Raw genomic sequence first — 22,478 nt, 5'->3', positions numbered from 1 at the left:
GGCCTCAGAACTCTCCAGAAACCCTCTGGAGGATGACCTGCCTCCTGGCCTCCTGTCTGTCCAGGATCTCACCGGTTGACTAGCCAGGGACCCATGGGCTGCAGGAGCAGCTCAGCTTCTGCAACACGCAGCCCCTAAGGAGGCCGGATCAGGATTTAATGCTTCCACAGCTGCCAGCTCTTTGGTGCCTGTGAAAATTGTCACGTGTGGTCCTTAGAGTAGCCTCTGAGGTAGGGATGACTGTCCCCATTCTGTAGGTAAGGAGTCAGGAGCTCAGAGGTCACATGCCCAAGGTCCCACTGCTTGTGAGTGGCCGGGCCAGCCAGGACTAAAAACCCAGTCTGCCAGGCCGCAGAGCAGCACCGCCACCCAACCCCACTCACAGGGGTGTCCTGCGGCCCCTCCAGGTGACCTGGAGTGCGCTGGACGTATGCCAGCCACGCCCACGTGGCCCTGGCGGCACAGGGAGCTCCATGTGCAGGACTGGCTTTGGGTCCTGAGGAACAGAGCCCTGGGGACATGGGTCACCCACAGATGTTGCCTGGAGCTACCTGCTGAGGACACCGTCCCTTCCCTAAAGGCCCCCCCAAGAAATCAGGCACCCCCTTTTCTGTGAAATCCCATTACCCACTCCCCTGATCCTGCCACCCCTCCAGAGCAGGCCCAGGATCCGGGACCACCAGGCGTCCTCTGACGCCCGAGGAGCTCGCTGCCGCGGAGGGAGGTCTGGATGTGGACAGGTGGCCTGGGGCGGGCTGGCAGCTCTTGGGGTTCTTGGCCTAGAAGTGCCCACGAGCAGGAGGTGCCCCGTGGAGCGATGTCCTCCTTCTCCCCCCACCTTCCTCCAGCTCCATCCCGGGGCTGCCGCAGCCCAGTTTCCTGCTGTCGGGAATCGGCCTGGGGTTTGTCTGGGAACTCTGGAATCCTGGAGCAACAGGAGAATCTGCCTCACCACGCCCAGGCCAGGCAGATTACTCTTTAGCTCTTGCACATTCCCCAGAGTTCTTCCTCTTCACAGCAGCACATGTGACACGGGGGCTCCCTGGGGGCCCCGACCAGCCCAGGGCCCTGACTGGAGGGTAACTGGGCCTCAGGAAGCCCCTGCTGTCAGGTGCAGCATCTTCTCAGGCCTTCTGGAAACCCCGTGAGGACGGTACTTTTATTATGGATGAGTTCTTCCTCTTCCTCTGTAACTTCATCTAAAAAATATAAAAGAAACTGGCTCAGAAGGGTTTCTGTTGTGACTTCGGTTCTCCCAGCCAGGGATTGATGGCTCCAGGTGGGGTGAGAGGTTGCCTTCCAGCAGCCATCCCTGCTTGCCTCCCTTCCTGAGCTGTCTGGGATCAGAGCAGGCTGTCCCCCAACCTCAGCAGCGCTGCCTCCCCACCCCAACCCCGTGCTACACTCAGCCCTTCCCTGGCGGGCCAGGGAGAGTGGAAGCTGGGCTGGGACCCAGGCCCCCAGGAAGGAGCACGGGTGACAGGGCCACTTTTGTCCAGGAGAAAAGCCAAACGGGTACCATCCCAGACTAACCAAGGTATACGGTTAGTTACTTTTCTTATAGCTGTCTTTATATTATTTAAACTGGGGGGGGGGGAACTACAGATCTTAGTGGGATGTAACCCCGTTGTATCGATAAGTGGAAAATGCATTTAATATGCCTAACCTACCAAACATCATAACTTCGCCTAGAATACCTTAAACAGAATTACCCAGCACAAAGCCTATTTTTAAATTAAGTGTTGAACAGCTCACGTAATTGATTGAACGCTGCACCAAAAGTGAAAAACAATGGTTGTAAGCACATCGGTGGTTCACCCTCGTGATCGGGTGACGACGGGGAGCTGCGGCCGCCCAGCATCAGGAGAGCGTCAGACCACACATCGCTAGCCCGGGAAAAGAGCAAAATTCCAACTTTGACGTACAGTTTCTACTGAATGCCTATCACTTTCACGCCATTGTAAAGTCAAAAAATCGTAGGTCGAGGGCTTCCGTGGTGGCGCAGTGGCTGAGAGTCTGCCTGCCGATGCAGGGGACGCGGGTTCGTGCCCCGGTCTGGGAGGATCCCACATGCCGCGGAGCGGCTGGGCCAGTGAGCCATGGCCGCTGAGCCTGCGCGTCCGGAGCCTGTGCTCTGCAGCGGGAGAGGCCACAACAGTGAGAGGCCCGCGTACTGCAAAAAAATAAAAATAAAAAATCGTAGGTCGAGCCACTGTAAGTTGGAGGACCGTCTGCACTAGAAATGGGTTTGAAGTTGTAGTTAAAATTTCCACTTTCCTTGGGCAACCAGTTGTGGCTTGAATGAAGAGATGTGGACGTAGGGAGAGCAGCCGTTTTTTAAGAGAAAAGGCTGGCGTGTCGAGAGCGTGTGTGCATACGTGTGTAGCAGAGGGGGGGTGTCGGGGTGGGTGAGGGGCTGGGACTTGGCGCGTCGGGAGCCTGGCTCCAGGTCTCAGGTCCCTCTGTAGCCAGGAAGTTCCAGGCAGTCCCCTCCCTCTCTGAGTCTCATCTTCCCTGAGTGTCAGATGGAGAAGATGAATTCTTCATCCTGCCCTGTACACTCCCCGGAGCTCTCCCAGGGCTGCTTTGAGAGCTGAACGGTGTGTGTGGGAGACAGACAGGATGCTTTGTCAAGTGTGAAGGGCCGGGCAGGTGTGGACTCTGCTTAGTCAGAGGGTAAAAATATGCCCAGGAGGTGTTGGTCTAGTTGGGAGGGAGGGACCCCTGTGGGGTGTCTGACCCCTCCTGCTGCCCCTGCTGTGGCTGAGACAGGCCACTCGAGACCACTCTTTCCACCCGGGGCAGGGCCTTGGGCCAGGTGTCAGGAGTTATGGGTATGTCGCTGTGGGACCTCAGGTGAGGGGGTTGGTCCCACCGGTGTACCATGGGTTGGGTGTTGGGACGGAGTGCCTGGCAGAAACGTGGCCTCTGTATCTCAGTGTCCAGTGAGGCAGATGTGAGTTGGCCAGAAGCCAAGCCAGATGCTTAATCACAGGTGCTGGGCTCCACTTGGCCCCCTGCCTGCCTTCTGGGGGCAGCGTGGGCGGCAGCCTCTTGCGGACCCCTGCTGACGCGGTTCCAGGGGGAAAGCATGGGCGATGGTGACTCACAGGCCAGTCCCAGCCCTGCCACTGACTCCCACGTGGCCCCAAGCAAGTCACTTCACCTCCCTACACAGAGGGGGAAGGAGACCCACCTCTCAGGGCTGTGAGGAGGAGAAGAAACACCCACTTGCAAAGTGACCAAGCCCTCTTGTGAGCCACAGAGCAGGGACTCCCAGCCAGTGCTGCCTTTGCCCTGCCGTGTGTCTGGGAGGGTGAAAAGCTGCAGGTGGAGGAACAGAACACGCACCTTGCTTCTCCACGAGCCCCAGCTCTCCGTGGAGGGCCTCTCTCCGGGTGACCACCCACTAGCCCGGACATTCCCTGCTGGGGGCAGGAAGGGGGCGGCATGTGGAAGTCGCAGCATTAGGCGGAGTGCCTGGGCTTCATAATTAGTATTGTGTTCCTGTGATGTGTCTCTCCTCATGGTCACCATGGGGTTTGAAAATCCGTGAAGCGTGGGTTGCGTCAGTGATAAATGGAACCAAGCCAGCGGTGGCCAGAGGCAGGTGGGACCCTCTGCCTACCGGCCAGTGGACTTCTGGCAGGTAACTCTCTGAGCCTTGACTTCCTCGTTAGTAAAATAGGGATGGGAATCCCTGTCCTGAAGGGTCATGAAGCACAAATGGGGTAATATATTAACTCGTAGCTCGGTCTCCAGAACTCGGCGGTGGTTCTGTAAATGTTGGTTTCCCTTTCTTTTCTACTGGGACAGCTCCGGGCTTGCAGACAAGAGCTCACTTAGGACACAAGATTTGATAAGGTTGGGGGCTGTGCGGGATTGATTAGTGCCATGTAGGTGCAGAGGGCCGCGTGAGCACTAGGGGGGAGTTTAATTACACAGCCCCTCGGCCTCCACAGTCAGAGGCTCCTGGCTGCCTGCTGCCGGCTTTATTGGTCCATCTGGTGCTCAGCCCGAGTCGTGGCACAGGCAGGAGCCAAGCTCATTAATCGCCGTCTGTTCTTAGCGCTGGCGTGTGTCTTGGTGGGGACAGACCCCCTGGACAGCTGCACACGTCTGGGCGGACACAGCCAAGCCGTTCGCTGACCACCTTCCTTGGATGTCCCTGATCCTGTTCTTGTCTGAGATGCCCCGAGGCTTTTCACAGCCCTTCTTACTGTCACTCTTCTTGTGGTCCCGGGGCTGGAGGACGCACCTTTAACGGGGACCCTGCCAGCCCTAGCTAAGGAGCACGCTGAAGAACCTGGGGAAGAGTTGACATCTCCGGTGGGAGCAGGTGGAGGCTGTCACCTCCAAGGTTCCCAGCTCCTCAGGGGCAAAGCAGCCCCGAGATATGGTGTGTAGAGATATGCCTCTCTCGGACTCGGTAAACTGAATAAAGCCAGAGCTCTTCTCCTGTAAGATGGTTTTAGCAAAAGGTTTGGGCAAATCTTTATGGTGCGCTGACATTGCCGGGCAGGGTGCTGGGCACCGAGGACCAGTCCAAAGCTCAGACTTGAAAGACCTAGAATTCTTGCTCCCCAGCTTGGCTGTGACAGGGCCGGGGCAGATCTGTGGCCTAGACTTATCCACTGAGGTCCTGCTGTGACACAGTGATCCCTCTGTAAGATTCCATCGCCATTCTCAACTTACAGAGGCCAGAACTGAGGTTCAGAGATGCTATTTGACATGCCCAGAACCGTGGGGGGCAGACCCCATGCTGGGCAGTCCCCTATCATGCCGCATCAAGCTCTGCTAGGCCAGAGTCATTGTCATTGGGGCTGTGCCTTTCTAATCACCAAGAAGCTTTCTCGGGGTCACTTGGTTTCTTGTGCAGACTTTGTGTTGGGGACCCTGCCAAGCAGCCCAGCTGGCCTGGCTGTGGCCCTTCTCCATGGAAGGCTGTCCCGGAGCTTCCCACCCCTCACTGGCCTTGCACGAGGGGTCCCCGAGGTTAATCATCTGCCAGGGTCTCACACCCGAGGTTTCAGTGTCTGGGCTTCCCGGCACCGCAGTCCCCGCCGTCCCCGCCGTCCCCGGCCCTGCTGGCGTCCTTGCGGTCTGAGGAGCGGTGCTGCGCCTCGGGGAGCCAGGCTCACTCGCGCTACCCCCCTCTGTCTTCCCCAGGGCAGCGAGGTGCCAGACCCCACCTTTGCTGATGGCGAGCTCCTCCCCAGGGAGTCCGGCTTCTTTCCTGTGGATGAGGACGAGGCCATGACGCTGGCCCCGCCCGAGGGACCCCAGGAGTCGGACATGGACGGCCCCGCGGAGAGCAGCCGGAGCCTGGAGGGGCCGGTCGGGATTCCTGCCGAGGAGAAGGAGGCAGGGCTCGGGGGCCTGTTCCTTCCAGAGGACAAGTGAGTTAAAACTGCCTGGAGCTCCACTTGTCGGGAGAAGGTGATGGTCACGGCCGGAGATTTGGAGAGGGAGGAGAGGGCTTCCGGTGTCAATCTTACCATACGAAATTGTCGATTTTTAATCATGTTCGACCTTCAAGAAAAAGGCAAGTTCATATGTTTCAGCCTAGTACATTTCCTCAGTGCAGGGGTTCGCAAACCCAAGGGTCTCTGGGAATCCCACTGTCGAGGAGGGGCCCTTTGGAGCTGTTCATCCGTGTTGCTTCCCGGGGGCGGTCCCTCCGCTGCACTGGCGGCCAGCCAGGCAAGGACAGCTGGTCATAGGGCTGATCACCTGCCACCTGATGGTTGCCGTTGTTGTCCGGGGCCAGTCACCAGGAGGCCGCCAGTGGCGGTGCCGAGAGGTTTAGTGAAATTTACAGGAGAAAGCAGCGAGGAATGTGACTAATTCAACCCGAGGCGCTCAGGAGCCCAAGGACAGATAAATAAGTGAATAAATAAAATAAGGTGGAGATGCCCGGAGCCTTGATCTTCAGCCCCTATCGTTAAGGCTGTGATTCTTAGATGGAAACCAGGGTTCCTCAGGGGCACAGTTTGAAAATCACTGTTTCCCATTCTTTGAGTGCACAGGCTTATCAGCAGGTTGGAGAGCTCCCAGTTTACGAGTAAGGATACACAGAAGCTGCTGCACAGCGACTCGAGGGAGGATATGTTTTGGCAGGTGATGAGTTAGTTGTACTTCTTTGTTCTTAGGTTTTAGACAGGGTTCAGCCAGCCACTGACTCTGTCCCAGGCCACACTGGGTCACCCGTGAGAGGCCTGGGGTCTCTGACCTGTGTTCTGTGGCCTTAGGCTTCTTTGGACTAGAAATCCGCTCTGTGGAGTAGGAGAAGCATCCTGCCTACTGGCTCATTGTTGTTTTTTGTTTTCATTTTCGTTTTTTTTGCGGTACGCGGGCCTCTCACCGCTGCGGCCTCTCCCGTTGCGGAGCACAGGCTCCGGACGCGCAGGCTCAGCGGCCATGGCTCACGGGCCCAGCCGCTCCGCGGCATGTGGGATCTTCCCGGACCGGGGCACAAACCCGCGTCCCCTGCATCGGCAGGCGGACTCTCAACCACTGCGCCACCAGGGAAGCATTTAAATATTTTTATTTCCTGCTTTACCTTCTTCTGTGTAGACCCTTTACATGCTTAGACTTGTTATGTCTAAAATTTTATATCTAACTTCTAGTTTAATTTTTAAAACTTCAAAATAATTTTTTTAAGTTTAGTTTTAATTTTTAGAACGTTTTTCAATCAAAAAAAACTTTCGCTTTTAATTTTTCCACATTACTGCCAGTATTTTTTACAAACCTATCCACAGCGATTTGAGAGTCCATAATTTATGTGACCATTTCATTTACTGACATATAGTATAATTTAACAGCTAGTTCAGTGTAGCTGTCCATACACCATTAAGTTGTAAGCAATGTTTGGCTGCTCTAGGGCAGCGTCGGTTTGAACATCTCTCGTGCAGAAACCTTTTCTGTGGTGAGGTGTTTCCCTTAGGATAAGGTCCCTGGAGTGTGCTTACCAGGCCAAGAAGTACAGCCTTCATCAGGCTCCTGGTATCTGGGCGCCCATGGACCTCCTGGAAGGTGTGGCCAGTTTGGGCCCCGCAGGCTCTGGTGGCGCCTCGTTCACAGCCGACCCTTGTCTTACACTCAGGTCCCTGGGCCACACTCCGTCCGTGACCACGTCGGACCTCTCCACACACTCCACCGCCTCACTCATCAGCAACGAGGAGCAGTTCGAAGATTACGGGGAGGCGGATGACGTGGACTGTGCCCCCAGCAGCCCCTGCCCTGACGACGAGACCAGGACCAACGTCTACTCGGACCTGGGCTCGTCGGTGTCCTCCAGGTGGCGCCTTGGTCTGGAGTGGCATTCGGGGTCCAGGAAAAGTGGCAGAACCAGTCCAGCCTCATCCTAGCGGGGGTTCAGCTGGCGGAGTCCTGAGCTAACTGGGCTCTGCTCCTGTACCGGGGTGGGGGGGGGAGGCGTGGGGGGTTCTGCCTTTGCACGCTGATTGGGGATCTGGAATTCCTCCTTCCTTCTGTCTTGGGGAAGAAACACAGCCAAACCTGGAAGGCCGAAGCCTCCAAGTGGCATATTGATACCTTTCCACGCAGCTGAGTCATTACTCTGACCTTAGCTCTCAGTTGCCTTCTCTGTGAAATGGGTATAAGTCATTGGCTTCCTCTCTGAGAGCGCTGGAGGAGGGAGATCTATTGCTGTACTTCACTCCCCACCCCCCGACCCCCAAACACACACACACAAGGCTCACAGGTCTTGGAGAATCTAGTAATAAGCTCAGCAGGACAGGGCAGGGCACCAGCCTGGACAGCAGTTCAGAAAGTGATTTCTTTCCCTCTCATGACCCAGCGCGGGGCAGACGCCTAGGAAGATGCGGCACGCGTACAACAGCGAATTGCTGGATGTTTACTGCTCTCAGTGCTGCAAGAAAATCAACCTGCTCAATGATTTGGAAGCCCGACTGAAAAACCTGAAGGCCAACAGGTGAGGCCCCGGGGCCCAGCATAGGGGCGGGTAGGGTGGGGACCAGAGGGAGAAGCAGCGGGGAAGGTGGCCCCGCTCTGTCCTGACAGGTGATCGGGGGCTGCTTCTCAGGGCCAAGCTGATTAGTGAGGGCAGGAAGAAGCCTCGCCCACACTTTGATCTCTTGCAGCCGGGGCAGAGGAAGGAGTGGGCTAAAGGTCTCTCTGTTCAACCATCCTTTCCTCTCTCTCCCCCTCTCTCCCCCCACCCCACTCTCTGTCTCTAGCCCCAACCGGAAGATCTCTAGCACAGCCTTTGGACGGTAAGGCCTCCCTCAGGGTAGTGCGGGTTGAACGCTGTCCCCTTTCGCTGTACTCCTGCTGACAGGGTGGCCGACTCCGTGCCAGCGGCCCAGACCCAGCCAGTGCCCTGCATGCGTCTGCACGTGCAGAGGGGGATGAGGCGTCCCAGGCGGTGCAGGCAGAGGAAGCTCCACTTGCGAGAAAGCGGGCCCGGCCTCCTTGCCTACCCCGTCCCTCATCCCTTCTGCCCCTTCTGGCAGCGGGCGGCCTCTCCAAGCCCTCCATTGCCTCCGCCTCAGGCAGGCACACCGGGGGTGCCCTGAGAGACACAGCTGCCCTCACGGCTGCCGGTGCCTTTCCCTGGACTCCGGAGCAGGCAGCTCTACCAGCAGAGGCCCTGGGCTTCCCGCTGGCAGGGATGGGGCGTGAGTGTCCCCACTGGAGCTGGTCCCTCTGCCCCAGGTTAAATCCTGCACAGCTGACCTCTTGGACCTGCCAGGGTCCTGCGCCCGCTCTCCTGCAGACTCACCCCAGTTCCGCACCCGGGGCTCTGGGAGCTGCCAGCAAGTGTCCAGGAGCTGGGGTGGGACAGTCTCTGGGCTGAGACCCTGGCTGCTGGCTGGGAGGGGAAGCGGCTGGGTTCTGCCTCGGGCAAGAGTTACCTGGACAGCACTGCTCGTTTCCAGTCCCAGCCACCGACCCACCGTCCCACCGTCCTGCAAAGCCTGGGTGGGTCTCCCTCCCCCTGCCCACCACCTGGGTCCCCAGAGATGTAGCGGGAGCTGGCTGGGTGGTCTCAGGCGGCCCGGGCCCTCTGCCGGGGCTGTGGTACCAGGCTGCCTGCACGGGGCGGTTTTCCAGGTGGAAGGGGCCGGGGTGGGGGGCTCCTGCACCAGCTCTGGTCTGCGGCAGCTGCTGGCTGGAACACTGGTGTGCACAGCGTACTGACGCAGCACGAAAGGGCTCTGATGGACCGGCCGTGTCTGCTGGGGCTCAGGAGCCCCGTCTGCCGTCCTCAGAGCACAATGATCTCTTGAGTTCAGAGGTCAGGCCGCTCTGCTCCCCTGACTGGGTGAGGGCACCCTCCCTGGGGTCCTGGGTGCTCCCCCACCCCATAGCCTGAGTCTGCAGCCAGACGTGCCTCCCCCACCCGTGTGCAGGCAGCTCATGCACAGCAGCAACTTCAGCAGCAGCAATGGCAGCACCGAGGACCTGTTCCGGGACAGCATCGACTCCTGTGATAACGACATCACTGAGAAGGTGGGCCTGGTCGGGTGGGGGACGTGACGTGGGCCCCCGGGGGTGGGGGGAGGGGCTCCTGACGGCCGCCTGGGGACTTGGGAGACCCTGTCCCTGCCCAGGAGTCGGGGATAGGTGGCCCCGATCACATGGGCACATCCATGCCCGGCCCCACCCAGCACGACTCTTCACTCACAGTCATGCGGGACTCCTAGCCGTCAGTCCCACTAAGTTCTCAGTCCTGTGGACTTAGAGGTTTCCTCCACCCCACCCCTGCCCTGCTACGGTAGGTGAGTTTTCTGGAAAAGAAGGTGACAGAGCTGGAGAATGACAGCCTGAGCAACGGGGACCTGAAGAGCAAGCTGAAGCAGGAGAACACACAGCTGGTGCACAGGTGAGGCCTGGCCTTGGCTGGGACGCGGGCGTGGAGGGTGGGCCGTGTGCTGAGCCCCCGGGAGAAGCTGGGCGGAGTGAGGTGGGGGGGGCGGCAACCTGCAGGTCCCTCTAGCTCTGAGGGTCTGTGATACGTCAGCCCCTGGCTGTGGGCCCTGCCCACACTGGGTGCCCAGGAGGACAGGTCTTTGGGGACAGGGAGACAGGCAGAGCTTGACCTCGGCCCCCCAGGTCTGCAGCCCCAGCTCGGGTGAAAGGGAAGAATTGGGATCCATTTCCTGTCTCTCTCTGTCCCACAACGATGAGAGCCTGACCTCCCTTCTGAGGGACAAGCTCTGCAGAGGGAGAGGCTGGTGCAAGTTGGGGGTTCACACCTGCCACCGGTGGGGAAGGGTCCAGGCATTGCTGCGCTCTCCGCCCAACAGAGGCCCACTGAACGTGACTCAGTGCGGTGGTGCGTGTATGGTGTAGTCCTCACAGGATGGCATAAACTTGGTAAACTGATCTCCGTCCAGGGTCTGGTCCTCAACCTCGTAGGGCCCAAAGATGAGTCCTCTTGTACAGCCCAGAAGTTCAGCTCCATGGAGGGGCTGTTGCCAGTGAAAGGTGCCCCACACTGATACACCAGTAGTGGGTTACGATGTCCACAGTGGGGCCTGGCCTTACCCAGCTCTGGCAGGCTCACCACCAGCCAGGATGTGCCTGTCTTTGCGGTCAGGGTGCCCAGCGAGCTGAGCTGTTGATCAGAGGGGGACCAGCCGGGAAGGAAGGGGGCAGAAGGAGTAGGTGAGGCCTGAGGGCTGTTTGATCCACTGTGGCGAGGCCGCCCTCTCTGTGCCCGCCCTGGGAGAACCCCTTCAACTGCCAGGGCCGCCCGCTCCCAGCTCCGGTGGCGGGTGTGGCTGGCACACCTCTCCTTAGTTGCTGTGGGGTCCCTCATTCATCTGTCAGCAAAGCTGCCGGCCCACAGTCGGGGTGTCAGGGTCTTGGGGTCCGGGGCTCCCAGTGGTCGCAGCCTGGGTTGCGGGGAGGAGAGTCAGGCCACAAGAGCTTGCCCTGCACTGGAGTCCTTGCCCCTCTCCTCAGGGTGCACGAACTGGAGGAGATGGTGAAGGATCAGGAGACCACGGCCGAGCAGGCCCTGGAGGAGGAGGTTCGGCGCCACCGTGAGGCCTACAGCAAGCTGGAACGGGAGCGCAGCACGGAGATTGAGCTGCTGAATACCAGGTGGGCCCGCGGGATGGCCCAGTGCCCTCTGCCCTCTGATGCGCCCTCACGCCCAGCTCTTGCCCTGTGGGCAGGTGCCGTTCCCATTGTATGGATGGGAAAACTGAGCCCCAAGGGGACGCCTCCTGGAAATCTACTTTTGATACTTGAACACTTGGATGTGTTCTTTAGGAAGCAAGTAAAAGAATGTTCATAGTAGGTACAACTGGAAACGACGCTTGTCTGTCAAGAGGAGAATAGGTTAAAAAAAACACACACACACAGTGGTCTTGCCCTGAGTCCTGTACTGGGTCTGATGTCCAGGCTTGGAGCGCCCCCTGCTGTCAGATTCTTCCCGACCCTGAACACTGGGGCGCACTGACCCCAGGCCCCAGGGACCAAGGATAAGCAGGGCTGCTCCTGGGCCTGGAGCATGGCTGTTGGAACCTGCGGCAGGCAGGGAGAGGACGGGCCTGGGAGTCTGGCTTGGTCACGCGTTAGCTCCATGATGTTGGACATACTCGGTCACTCTCTGGGCCTCGGTATCCATCTGTCAGCCCTCCCTGGAGAGTGACCAGGAAGGCAGGTCGGCTGATGCACGTCAGAACACAGCACACAGGTGAGGGCTCTGACGATGCCAAGGCCCTCCCCCGACCCAGGCCAGGGAGGCCACCTGGGCCCCTGGCAGAGAGGATGGCTAGCCTGCTCTTCTCAGGCCCCCTGTGGCCCCGGTCTCTGAGCTGAGCCTCTGGAGTCTGACAGGTCCAGCCGGGGTGGAGGGTGGGTTGGGAGGTGGGCTCCCTCCTTGTACCTCACAGCTGGCAGGCAGGTGGTCCCCTGCCTGCTGAGGTCAAGCAGGCCCAAAGGAGCTTGGTGGGCGGGACCCTTGTGCAGCTGGGTGAGGCCTCCCAGCTCCCCGGTGCCTGAGACGCGCTTTGTCCCCTTTATCGACCGGGGCTTCATCTTAAGTTCCCACGGGTGTTCTAGAAGCTGCTGTTTTGCATCTGTTCCTTAATGAGGCAGGTACCTCACTAAGCATCACGTTCTCTGCCTGCTTCTGACAGCCGGCCGGTCGGCTGGCCTGGGAGAGGTGGCTGGGACGCAGGTGGTGGAAGAAGACCGTGGGGGTGCGGACCAGGGCCGAGGCCGAGCACTGTCCCCTAACCCGTGCCCCTGTCCAACTCCAGGGGGCGCTGTTCCCACAGACGCTGCAGGCAGCGCTCCCAGAGTCTGCAGTGTGCTTTGTGCCTCAAGAGAGGTGGCCTCGTTGGGGGGTGGTGGGGTGGTCTGAATCCCCCTTAGGCCCTGGCCCGGGGCGTCTCCTGGGGAGCCCAGAGGGCAGCGGGGGCCAGGAAGCCCTCTCTCCACGAAGGAGGACAATGACAGTGGGAAGGAGAGGGAATGCCCTACCAGAAATGGCCCTGCACTGTCCTGGTGCCACTGGCCAACGGCCCAACTCACCTACCCCTCTTCTCAGGTCACTGAAAACTGACCTGGACAGTCCTGGTGAACATTAACACAGAGGAACCACTGCCCGTGGGCGTCAGAGGCAGCTGCAGCGATCGCTTGGAGGGCAGAGCCCTGGGGGAGATGCGGGGGAGAAGGTTGCCTTCCAATGGTGAATCCTAACAGGAGGGCCCTGCCCCAGATGCCACAGGAGGACTCTCTCCATTAGCAGAAGAATACCACTGCCTACCCCCTCCCCAACCCCGGGGGTGTTTCAGGCCCTAAGCAGTATGCAGAAAGAACCTTATGTTCCTATTCATTCACAAACAAGTGTTTCCTTTTATCCAAAAATAATAACAACTCAGGGTCTTTACCATTTTGCCTTGGATGACAGGAAGCTCAAAGCCATATTACCATTTGGAACAATTATTCATATTCTCTCTCTCTCTCTCTCTCTCTCTCTTTTATTTCTGGTATGTACCCTCCAGGGAGCAGAGAATTGCTGCAGACTGTCAAATTGTAAGGGAATCTCCATTTTTGACATTCTTGTCCTCCTCCTTTCCCCAGGGTGCAGCAATTAGAGGAAGAAAATACGGAGCTTAGGACGACAGTGACTCGGCTGAAGTCGCAAACAGAGAAGCTGGATGAGGTAAGCAGCAGGTCCCGGCGTCGCTCAGACTTGGATCTTGAGCCAAATCCACAGAGAGGCTGCGTGGGCCATCGGAGGCCTTTAGTTTCTAGTTTCTGAAATTCTAATAAAATTGCTGTAGCCAAAAAAAAAAAAAAAGGCATCAAACATGAATAATTCATTTTTCCATATTTCTTATTTTCCAAGTTTTCTATAGTGAATATCTATTTCCTTGTATTACAGGGGAAAATAATAATAATAAAAAAAAGAGGTTAGCTTCTGTTTGGGGTCTTACCTTTTTTAAAAAATTTATTTTATTTATTTATTTATTTATTTTTGGCCACATTGGGTCTTTGTTGCCGTGCACGGGCTTTCTGTAGTTGCAGCAAGCAGGTGGCTTCTCTTGTTGCGCAGCACGGGCTCTAGGTGCACAGACTTCAGTAGTTGTGGCTCACAGGCTTAGTTGCTCCGCGGCATGTGGGATCTTCCCAGACCAGGGCTCGAACCCGTGTCCCCTGCATTGGCAGGCTGATTCTTAACCACTGCACCACCAGGGAAGTCCAGGGCATCTTACCTTATTCGGGTCCATCTGGCATCATTGAAAGGCTTCAGAGACCGGAGATTTTTCTAGCTGTGTCTCTAGACTCCTAGGGGATCGGGCCATTTCTTTAACCCGTGCCTCGGAGGGCTCTGTTCAAGGGGCTGATCTGATGGCCCATTTGTCGAGGTGGCTGCCCCGGCCCCCAGCAAAGCCCCTGGAGCACAGCGGGCCCCCTGGGAACTCTCCCCCTGCCCCGGTCTCCCCGGCTCCAGGAGCGGCAGCGCATGTCCGACCGGCTGGAGGACACCAGCCTGCGGCTCAAGGATGAGATGGACCTGTACAAGCGCATGATGGACAAGCTGCGGCAGAACCGCCTTGAGTTCCAGAAGGAGCGGGAGGCGACGCAGGAGGTGGGTCCCGGGCCGGCAGGTGCCAGGGCTCCCGCCCCGCCCCCCCCGCATGCCCCGCCCCCTGCTCCCGCCAACCAGCCTCTTGCCCCCGCAGCTCATCGAGGACTTGCGCAAGGAGCTGGAGCACCTGCAGATGTACAAGCTGGACTGCGAGCGGCCGGGCAGGGGCCGCGGCTCGTCCTCCGGCCTGGGCGAGTTCAATGCCAGGGCCCGAGAGGTGGAGCTGGAGCATGAGGTCAAGCGGCTCAAGCAGGTGGGCCCTGGGAGCCTCTGACCCACGGGATAAGGAGTACAGGTCCCCTCCGGGTGGGTGTCCTGTGAGGGGCCGAGAGCCGTAGCGCCCCCTTCCCCGACGAAACTGCCTGCTCCTCCCAACACCCTCGTTGTCAGGGCTACTGGTCCCCGTCTCACGGCTCAGCCGAGGCAGATGGAAATCCCAGGGGCTCTGCTCAGCATCCGTGAAAAGAAGCAGACACCAGTCTTCTGTCCTGGGCGCGAGGGGTGTGGGAGGAGGCTCTACCCAGCCACCCAATAGTGCCTCGCTGCGTTGCGTTCTCCCAGGAGCAGACCCCGCGCCCAGGATTCCGTTTCAGATGGTTTCCGCAAGCACTCCCATGATTGGAGACCAGTTGGGGGTGGGGGAAGCGGGATCAGGGTAGGGCAGTGACCCAGCGAGGGCATGATGGTGCGGGAAGCCCGCACCCAGAGACTCTGAGTTGACCACCCCCCAACCGACCCCCGGAAGCAGAGGTGCTGGAGGTTCTGCTCCCACAGCAATCCTAAACCCCAGCCCTTCTCAGCCACGAGGGGGCGCCCTAGGCCCCAAGTGTGAGCAGTTAGGAGCCTTGAGGCAAAAGCTGGAGTGCAGGGCTGGTCACCAGGGTCTGGGCAGGACAGTACTGGGCCTGCTGTACTCAGGAGCGAGGGTGCCCCTGGAAAGCACTCCCAAGAGCGGGATTCCTGAGCCCAGCTGCAGGAGGGGCCACGGAGATGAGCTGACCTGTCAGCCCAGAGATCTAGAGCATCACTTCTCCTCACCAAGGGCCAGTGTTGGAGAAGGAGCCACTGGGTGGGCGGGGCCCCTCTTCTGGCTGCCAGGGGGGAAGGGGTGGCCTGGAGCCATGCCCCTGTCTGGAAACTTGGCTCCCTGAGCAGGGCTGTTAACTCCTCCTCAGAACCCCAGGACCTCCCAGGACCCAGCTCTCCTCCCCCTCAAGCGTGGCAGATGCCCCGTCATCTGTGGGTGTCCTGGACGGGCCATGACACACGCCCAAGGGGTGGAGAGGGTGCTGGTGGCAGTCAGGGAGCAGTGGCTGCGGAGAAGTGGGTTCCGGTGGGAGCTGGTATCGCCTTTGTCCCCCTCCCCAGGAGAATCATAAGCTGCGGGACCAGAACGACGACTTGAACGGGCAGATCTTGAGCCTCAGCCTCTACGAAGCGAAGAACCTCTTTGCCACCCAGACCAAAGCCCAGTCGCTGGCTGCGGAAATAGACACGGCCTCTCGTGATGAGGTAAGGTGCCCAGCAGCTCTCGCCGTGGAGCCTGGCTGCTCATGTGTCCTGCCCCATCTCACCTGTCTCGACGACAAGCCTCAGGCTGCCCAGGGCCTGGCCCCTCGAAGTCTCCATCTGCAGTGACCCCGAGTGACAGGGGAGAGCGGTGAGGCAAGGAGGCTGCAGGTGGAGTTAAATCCGCTCCGATTTCCTGTACGTGGTGGGAGGAGCATATGGGTTTGGGAGCAGAATGGAGTTTTGAGTCTTCACTCTGCCAGGAACATGCCGAAATGGCCAGTTGATTTCATCAACTTATAATCCAGGGGAGGCTGGATGACCCCTCCCCCAAGTCAAGAGGGGAAGGACGCTAGCATTTCTTGGCCACCTGCTTGCGGTATGTCTTCACTTAATCTTCTGAGAACTCGAAGGCTTTCTGAACACTTACCTGTCACAGATCGGGAGATCAGGACACAAGATCACCCAACTTACGGAGGGAGAGGGACCCAGGTCTGTAGCTGCAAAGCCCACTCTTTCTGCCCCACTGGGGTGTGCTTATGAAAGATCAGGCCTCCGAAATACCCAGATTAGATTTCAACACGAATCATGAGTCACTGAACTCTTACCCTGTGCTTGGGACACACAGCTAAGAGCTGGCCCCTGGGCCTCAAGGAGCTCCCATGTGAGCCGGGCACCAGCCTCCAGCCTGCGGGCAGAGGCAGCATTTCAGTTACAGCCTAAAGGACACGGCAGGAGTTGACCTGGAGAAGGACAACGGCAGGGCCGGAGGGTGGTGAGAGGGACGTTCCAGGCAGAGGAAAGAGCTGGCAGTCTTAAGGACTTTGGATGTCACTCCTGACTATAAATGCCTCTGGCCAGTGTTCTCTCCCTTTATCAGAAAATCACCCACACCTGGACTCCTCCGTGGGCCGGTGATATGAGCCTCTCTGGGGGTGTGGCCTGGGCCTCTTCGTATTTAACCCTCCCTGGGTGTGATGCCCTAGACTCATGCCCTGGCCCCGAGCGCTGAGGCTGGTCTTGGGGCACTGGCTCTGCCCACACCCCAGCCCCGGCCCGGCCTCTGACCTCTCTTTCTCGTTCCCTTCAGCTCATGGAAGCCCTAAAAGAGCAGGAGGAGATCAACTTCCGGCTGAGGCAGTACATGGACAAGATTATCCTTGCCATCCTGGACCACAATCCCTCCATCCTCGAGATCAAGCACTGAGACGAGGGGCCTGGCTGCAGAGCGGCCTCGGGACCCCTGGACCCCGGGATTAAGGGCCAGATCCTGCCTGAGGATGCGGCCCAGGCCGGGCTCCCACGCACACTGTAAATGTGTCTCTGGCCACGGTGGTGTAACGTGTACTGGTGTGTATGTGGGGAGGCCATGCGCACAGCAAGGGGTGAGCGTGGGCCGTGGCCGCGGGCGCCATCTGTGCTGTTAGCCGTCCTTGCACTTTGTGGTCCCTTTGCGTGGGGCAGAGGGTCCCTGAGGTGGGCGGCGGCGAGGTCGGCAGTCAGGAGTTACTGTAACGATGAGAGCTAGAAGCTTGTGTTTCAGATACTGGATAAAATGATTCTACCTCTGGGGACCAGGATTAAAAAGTACTCTAGTGAGACAGGCTCTTCCACCACATCCCTGTTTCCCCCTGGGAGTGGGAGCAAAATTACCATCTTTTCCAGGAGTTCAAATGCCTCACCAACCTCTTCGGCCACCTTTCAGGCCCAGGTGCTTGAGCTCGGAGAGGAAGAAGGAGCGTATGGGGGGAACGCGTAGGGGCCCCTCACGAGCCCCCCCACCCCCAGCCGGCAGCCCGTGTGAGGCTGTGCACAATGTGTCCCAAGGACTCAGGTTTGTGGAGGAGCTGGAGGGGGCGACCTTCATCCTGAGAATTCTTGGCGTTCTGAGAGTTCCCCGCAAACTTCTCCATCCCTGCTCACCTACCTCTCCCTCTCTGTCTTTTTTGTTTTTTAAGACACTGAAAAATGAGCAGCGTTCACCTGGGTGTACATGAAGGGTTAAAAGAAAGGGGGAAGGAGGCTGGGGACAGTCTAAGGCACGCATTGGCGTTGGGCAACCAAAGACACGATTTCAAGACACGATTTTCAGCACGCTCAGGTCCCTGTCAGCATCCTTTCCTGTGGATGCCTTTTAAGAGAGGGCATGGATGGACCCTCTCGACAGCTCCCTCGGGCTAGAAGTGGGCCTTGCTTACCTGTCCCTGGGAATGGCCTTGGGTTTGGATTTTCAGAATCCAAGCTCTGGGCTTGGCTCAGTTGGGTGGTGAGGGCCCCGTGTTCCAGCCTTTAGAAACACACCTGTACTCGGGTCTCAGCCAGGGGAACAAACGCCGTGCTGGTGGGAGAGATGGTTGGGGAAGTTGCAGGGAAACCTTAGTCTTCCATCCTGGTGACACGTGGTGGAAATTCACCCTCTGGATCTTTCATGTGATGTTTGGTTCTAGGTGGCTGGGAGTAGATACGGTACTTCCCTTTGAGTTTTCCAGTGTGTCTCAGTTTTGTATGGCTTGTGAATTGTTTCCTTAATCCAAATACATATAAACAATGTATGGTCTTATTTTCCCCCCTGCAGTTTCTTGTTTCCTTCAGCACTTCTAGTGTGAACAGGAAAGCTTGGGCATCTTGGGGAGGGGTGTATTCAAAGGAGAGACGGCAGGAGAGGGTGAAGAGGGGACCTAGGGCCTCAAGTGTGTTCCCGCTCACAGAGCAGGGCGGTGGCCAGGACTGATGTTCGTCCCATTCCAGCCAACGTTTGCTTTTGTTGGAGTTCGCGATTTCTTTCTAAGCGTATGCATGGCATCTGTTTCCTGCAGCAAATCGTGGGGCTGCATTGGTCTGATCCAGGACTTTGGGGCCGCGCACACCAGGAGGATGAGGGCAGGGGTCAGTCTCCTGGGAGTCTCTCAACCCCCTAAGGACACTGGTCTCCTTGGGCCCCCCAGGGGTCTGGGCGGAAGCAGCGGTGGAAAGAAGGCACGAGGAGTGGGTCTCTTGAGAATTTGCTAGTAGGGAGGAATGGCATGAGTTAAAGGACAGGAAAGACGATGAATCCCGAGGTGGCTTTGGTCTGGCTTTTACAGGGAGGCATCCTGCGGAGAGGCCAGCCGGATCCGGACCCCGGTCTGTGGGGGACTCGCCCAGGGATGAGCATGTTGATGTGTTGCCCGCCCTGACGTGGAATTCCAGGGGAGGCCGCAGAGGCCTGAGTTAATAAAGTCACAAGGTGGGAAGGAATCTCGGCCAAGGGGAAAGCGGTGGAAAAAGCTGTCGGCCTGCAGGGGGCGCCACGGGAGCGGACTCCCGCGGGAAGTGCTAGTCGGGAAGGCCCCTCGGGACCTGGTCTCTGGAACGGGCTGACTGTAAAATGAGACTGAGTTCCACTTAACACACGCCCCATGTTAAATCTAACCTTCTCACTTCAGCCAGAATGTATCAGATTGGCTTTTTAAGAGCCTGTAGCTTTTTAGCCTGAGGGGGGCAGCTGCTGGAGGGGTCCCAGCCCCACAGCCTCTGGGCAGGTTCCAGAGCTGGACTGACTGGTCCAGGTGGGGCAGAACGTGCTCTCTTCCTGTGTTTTCTCCTTCCTTTGTTTTCCGGTGGAGGGTTCTGCTTCTGTCTCTCAGCGGCGGGGCTGCTAGATAGTATACAGGATGCCCAGTGAAATCTGAATTTCAGGTAAGCAAATGACTCAGTAGGTGTTCCCTGCAGTACTTGGGACACATTTTATTAAATGGAGAAGCTTTTAAAATTCTGATAACTGGGCCCAGTCCCCAGAGGTTCTGATTCCGTAGGTGTGGGGCGTGGCCCAGGCATCAGTGTTGTTGTTTTTTAAAGAATTCCCCAGGTGATTATAATTTAACTGGGTGCCCCATGAGGGTTTTGGTTTTGCCAAGCCTGGCGACTGTACCAAGTAGGGATTACAGTAACTTGTGTGAAGTTTAGAGGTGTTTGGGGGTGTGGGGAGCGGCTTCTGCAGCAGATTCACATTTTACATGACTCTGGGCTATCCTTGCCTTCAATCAGAGCCCCAGCAAAATTCGTTGAACCAGCAAGTGTTTAAAAAAAAAAAAATTAACTTTGAATTGCCAGAGTTAGGCAAGTTATCTTAAATGCATAGATTCTTCAAGAATTGTCAGAGGGAAATTATCCTTGATCTAGAAACGCCTAATACACTTTATTTCTCACCCATTAAAAACACAAAACTGGACAACCTCGCAAAGTTCCTGGGCCTGAAACGGGGCTTCTCAACTTGGGCCGTGCATTGGAATCACCTGGGGAGATTTTTTTAAATGCTGCTGCCTGAGCCCCCAGAGATTTGGATTTAATTGGTGTGGGTGTGGCCCAGGCGCCCAGCTGTTTAAAGAGCTCCCCAGGTGATGAGTGCAGCCACGGGGGTTGCTGGCCAGAGGCAGAGGAAAACCTCTGTTGGGCTTGTTAACCCAGGTGCTGGATAACAGCGGGTTCACCTGCTGGGATGTTGGTGGCTTTTCCTGTGATGGTGATGTCGGATGGTGAGACGTTCGCTGACCCCTCGTCCCCCAGGATGGGAGGCCAGATGCCTTCAGGAATGGGTGGATCCAGCTGTTCTCACTAGCCTAGGGGTTAGCGAACCCTAGTGGGCCGGTCTCTGCCTGTTGCTCGTGGAGCTGGTGGGTGGCACGTGTTGGGATGTATCAGACACAGTCCAGAGTGGGAGTAGAACGGAGTGGGGGCGGGAAGGGGCGGGTGGGTGCCGAAAGCAGCCTCCGAAACAGCAGCCACCCACCTGCACAGCTGAGCCCGCGGGGATTCCCGCTTTGGGGGTTTTGCCTCTGATCTGTTTTCAGGCTGGGGGTTAAAGGTCACCCCAGCACCTCCCCTGTTAGTAGCCATACCAGCATCCCCGCCCAGCCCTGGAGGCTCCAGGCGCTAATCTGCTGGATTCCTGGCCGAGCCAGGTCCTGAGGGTCAGGACGGCTCTTTTGTTCCAGCGAGGGACTTATAACGGGCAAAGGCCTTCAGGGGCCGGTGGGGCCTGTGGGACCTTGAAGAAATTAAGCCCTCTTTTTGTGCTGCTGGGTATGTGTGTTTAATGCATTTAAACCTAAAAGCGAACTTTAGATGCGATGCGATGGGAACAGGGGAAGCGTCGGGATGGCTATAGTGCCAAGGAAACGGCTGTTCGCCCGGCAGATCTACAGCAACTCTTTCAGGGCTGAGGTGGGTTTTAGATTAAGGAGAGGGGCCATTCGGGACTGCAGCCCTGGCACCCGCCCCGCCTTTCCTCCTCTGGGACTAGGCCAGCAGCTCCTCTAATGCTATGCTTCAGGCTGGCCAGAGGCCTCAGGCTAGAGGGGCCATGCCCTCCTGGGTGACTTTGCGCAAGTCCGTTCCCTCCGCTGACCTTAGGGACCTCCGGGCCCTGCCACCCTGTTCTGAGTGCGCCCATGAACGGGAGCAGGAGAGGCCGGAGCCATGGGCCTGTTTCCCTGCCCTCCTGCCACGCCCCACCTACCTGGGAAATAGGCTGCCTTCTAGAAAGGTGTGTTTCTAGAAGCGTAGACCCTGCGAAGCCTGATGCCACATGACGTTGGTGCTCCGACCTCGTAGGCTCCTCTTTCCGCTGTGATTGTAACGGAGGGGGAGGGATGTCTGCCCGGAGCCAGCAGCAGGGGGGTGGCTGGGAGAGGCACCCTGGCGCCGGCCCTGCAGGATCTCGGTGCTGTCGTCTGGGGAGACGTGCCTTCTCCGGGCCCTTCTGCTTTGCTGTGCTGCACAGGCTGTGTTTTGTCTGCATGGTTTGGGGTCATTGTCCTTGTGCCTTCTCTCCCCTGTCACCACTGTACAGGAGTTTCCACTGCCCCCTTTTCTACGACCTCTGTTTACCCAAGCCCTGTAAAGTGTACATAGCGTCCCCCTTCGCGTCCACGTGCCTCCGCCCCGCGACGCCCGCCCCCCGCACGCCCGTCCACAGGCCCCAGCTCCGCTTCCTCCGCTCGCTCAGCCGTGCAGACTTGCTGACCTGGGACAGGTGTTTCATTGTGGTCTCACTCAGCCCGTCGTCCAGCCTGCCGCTGTTTAGGCGCCTTGCACACTAGAAGAGGCTCACTCTGTGCAAAGCAGCTTCTCCCACAGCCCCCTCCCTGAGTCGGTGTTGTCAGTACCTATAGCCGGCAGAGCGCACCTTCTTAAGCTGGGCGTCGGCCCGGCCGCGATGTCGTGGGTCTGCGGCCGCTCTGTGGGCCCCTCGGAGGAGGCACCCCAGCCCACGGGAGAAGCTCCAGCCGCGCCGCTTCCAGTGCTTGGTACTGGGCCTGGGTTCAGGGCCATCGCCATCTGGTGTCTAAACAACTGCGGACCCCAAACAGGCAGAAGGAAGGGGCTTCTGGCTGCATCCCCTGCCTGCCACTGACAGCTGCCCAGCTCTTCCTCATCTGCCCAAGGTGCTCAGACCCGGGTGCCATTCAATCCCCGGTGAGGTCAGGACCGCCGTCGGACCAGGCGTCGCTGAGGACTGGCTCGCAGCCCGCTGGCTCCCTCGTCCCCGGCTCTTCCCGCTTTCTTGGCTGGGGTCTCCGGGGCCCGGGTGGGCTGAGCTGCATGTGAGGCTCATCGAGGGTTTGTCGGGTGGCTCTGACGCATCGTGGGTTTTCACCTGAGTCTTTTGCCCCAGGAGCCTCCGTCTGGAAGCAGGTTTAGCTTTGGGGCTGGAGGGAGACCTCCACCTCCAGGCCCCAGGGTGGGGAGAGGGTGGGGAGGCTCCAAGGCTGCGTCCTGGGGTCCCGAGCTGTCTGCCAAGAAGGAGCAGGCTCTCAGAGGCAGGCTCCCTCGGGAACGCTCACGTACAGACCCAGGTGTAAATAAACACTTTGCTCTTCTTGCCTGA

General features: G+C 58.3%; 1 protein-coding gene across 2 annotated transcripts in view; it reads left to right on the top strand.

The window, feature by feature from the left end:
- Window positions 1–22,478, top strand: part of RAB11FIP4 (RAB11 family interacting protein 4) — a 117,949-nt gene extending 95,471 nt beyond the window's left edge. For both annotated transcript variants that reach the window (XM_030862101.2, XM_060290212.2), the window contains 12 exons: window positions 5,170–5,399; window positions 7,106–7,300; window positions 7,823–7,957; window positions 8,223–8,258; window positions 9,399–9,498; window positions 9,768–9,871; window positions 10,957–11,097; window positions 13,090–13,171; window positions 13,964–14,101; window positions 14,196–14,354; window positions 15,470–15,613; window positions 16,701–22,478. In XM_030862101.2, coding sequence (XP_030717961.1) covers window positions 5,170–5,399; window positions 7,106–7,300; window positions 7,823–7,957; window positions 8,223–8,258; window positions 9,399–9,498; window positions 9,768–9,871; window positions 10,957–11,097; window positions 13,090–13,171; window positions 13,964–14,101; window positions 14,196–14,354; window positions 15,470–15,613; window positions 16,701–16,817 — 1,581 coding nt within the window. In that variant the 3' untranslated portion in view covers window positions 16,818–22,478. The remainder of the gene's footprint in view (window positions 1–5,169; window positions 5,400–7,105; window positions 7,301–7,822; window positions 7,958–8,222; window positions 8,259–9,398; window positions 9,499–9,767; window positions 9,872–10,956; window positions 11,098–13,089; window positions 13,172–13,963; window positions 14,102–14,195; window positions 14,355–15,469; window positions 15,614–16,700) is intronic.

Source organism: Globicephala melas, chromosome 20, assembly GCF_963455315.2.
Source record: "Globicephala melas chromosome 20, mGloMel1.2, whole genome shotgun sequence".
NCBI classification, from domain to species: Eukaryota; Metazoa; Chordata; class Mammalia; order Artiodactyla; family Delphinidae; genus Globicephala; species Globicephala melas.
Note: the sequence above shows the minus strand (reverse complement) of the source record. Positions and strands in the feature narration are given on the sequence as shown.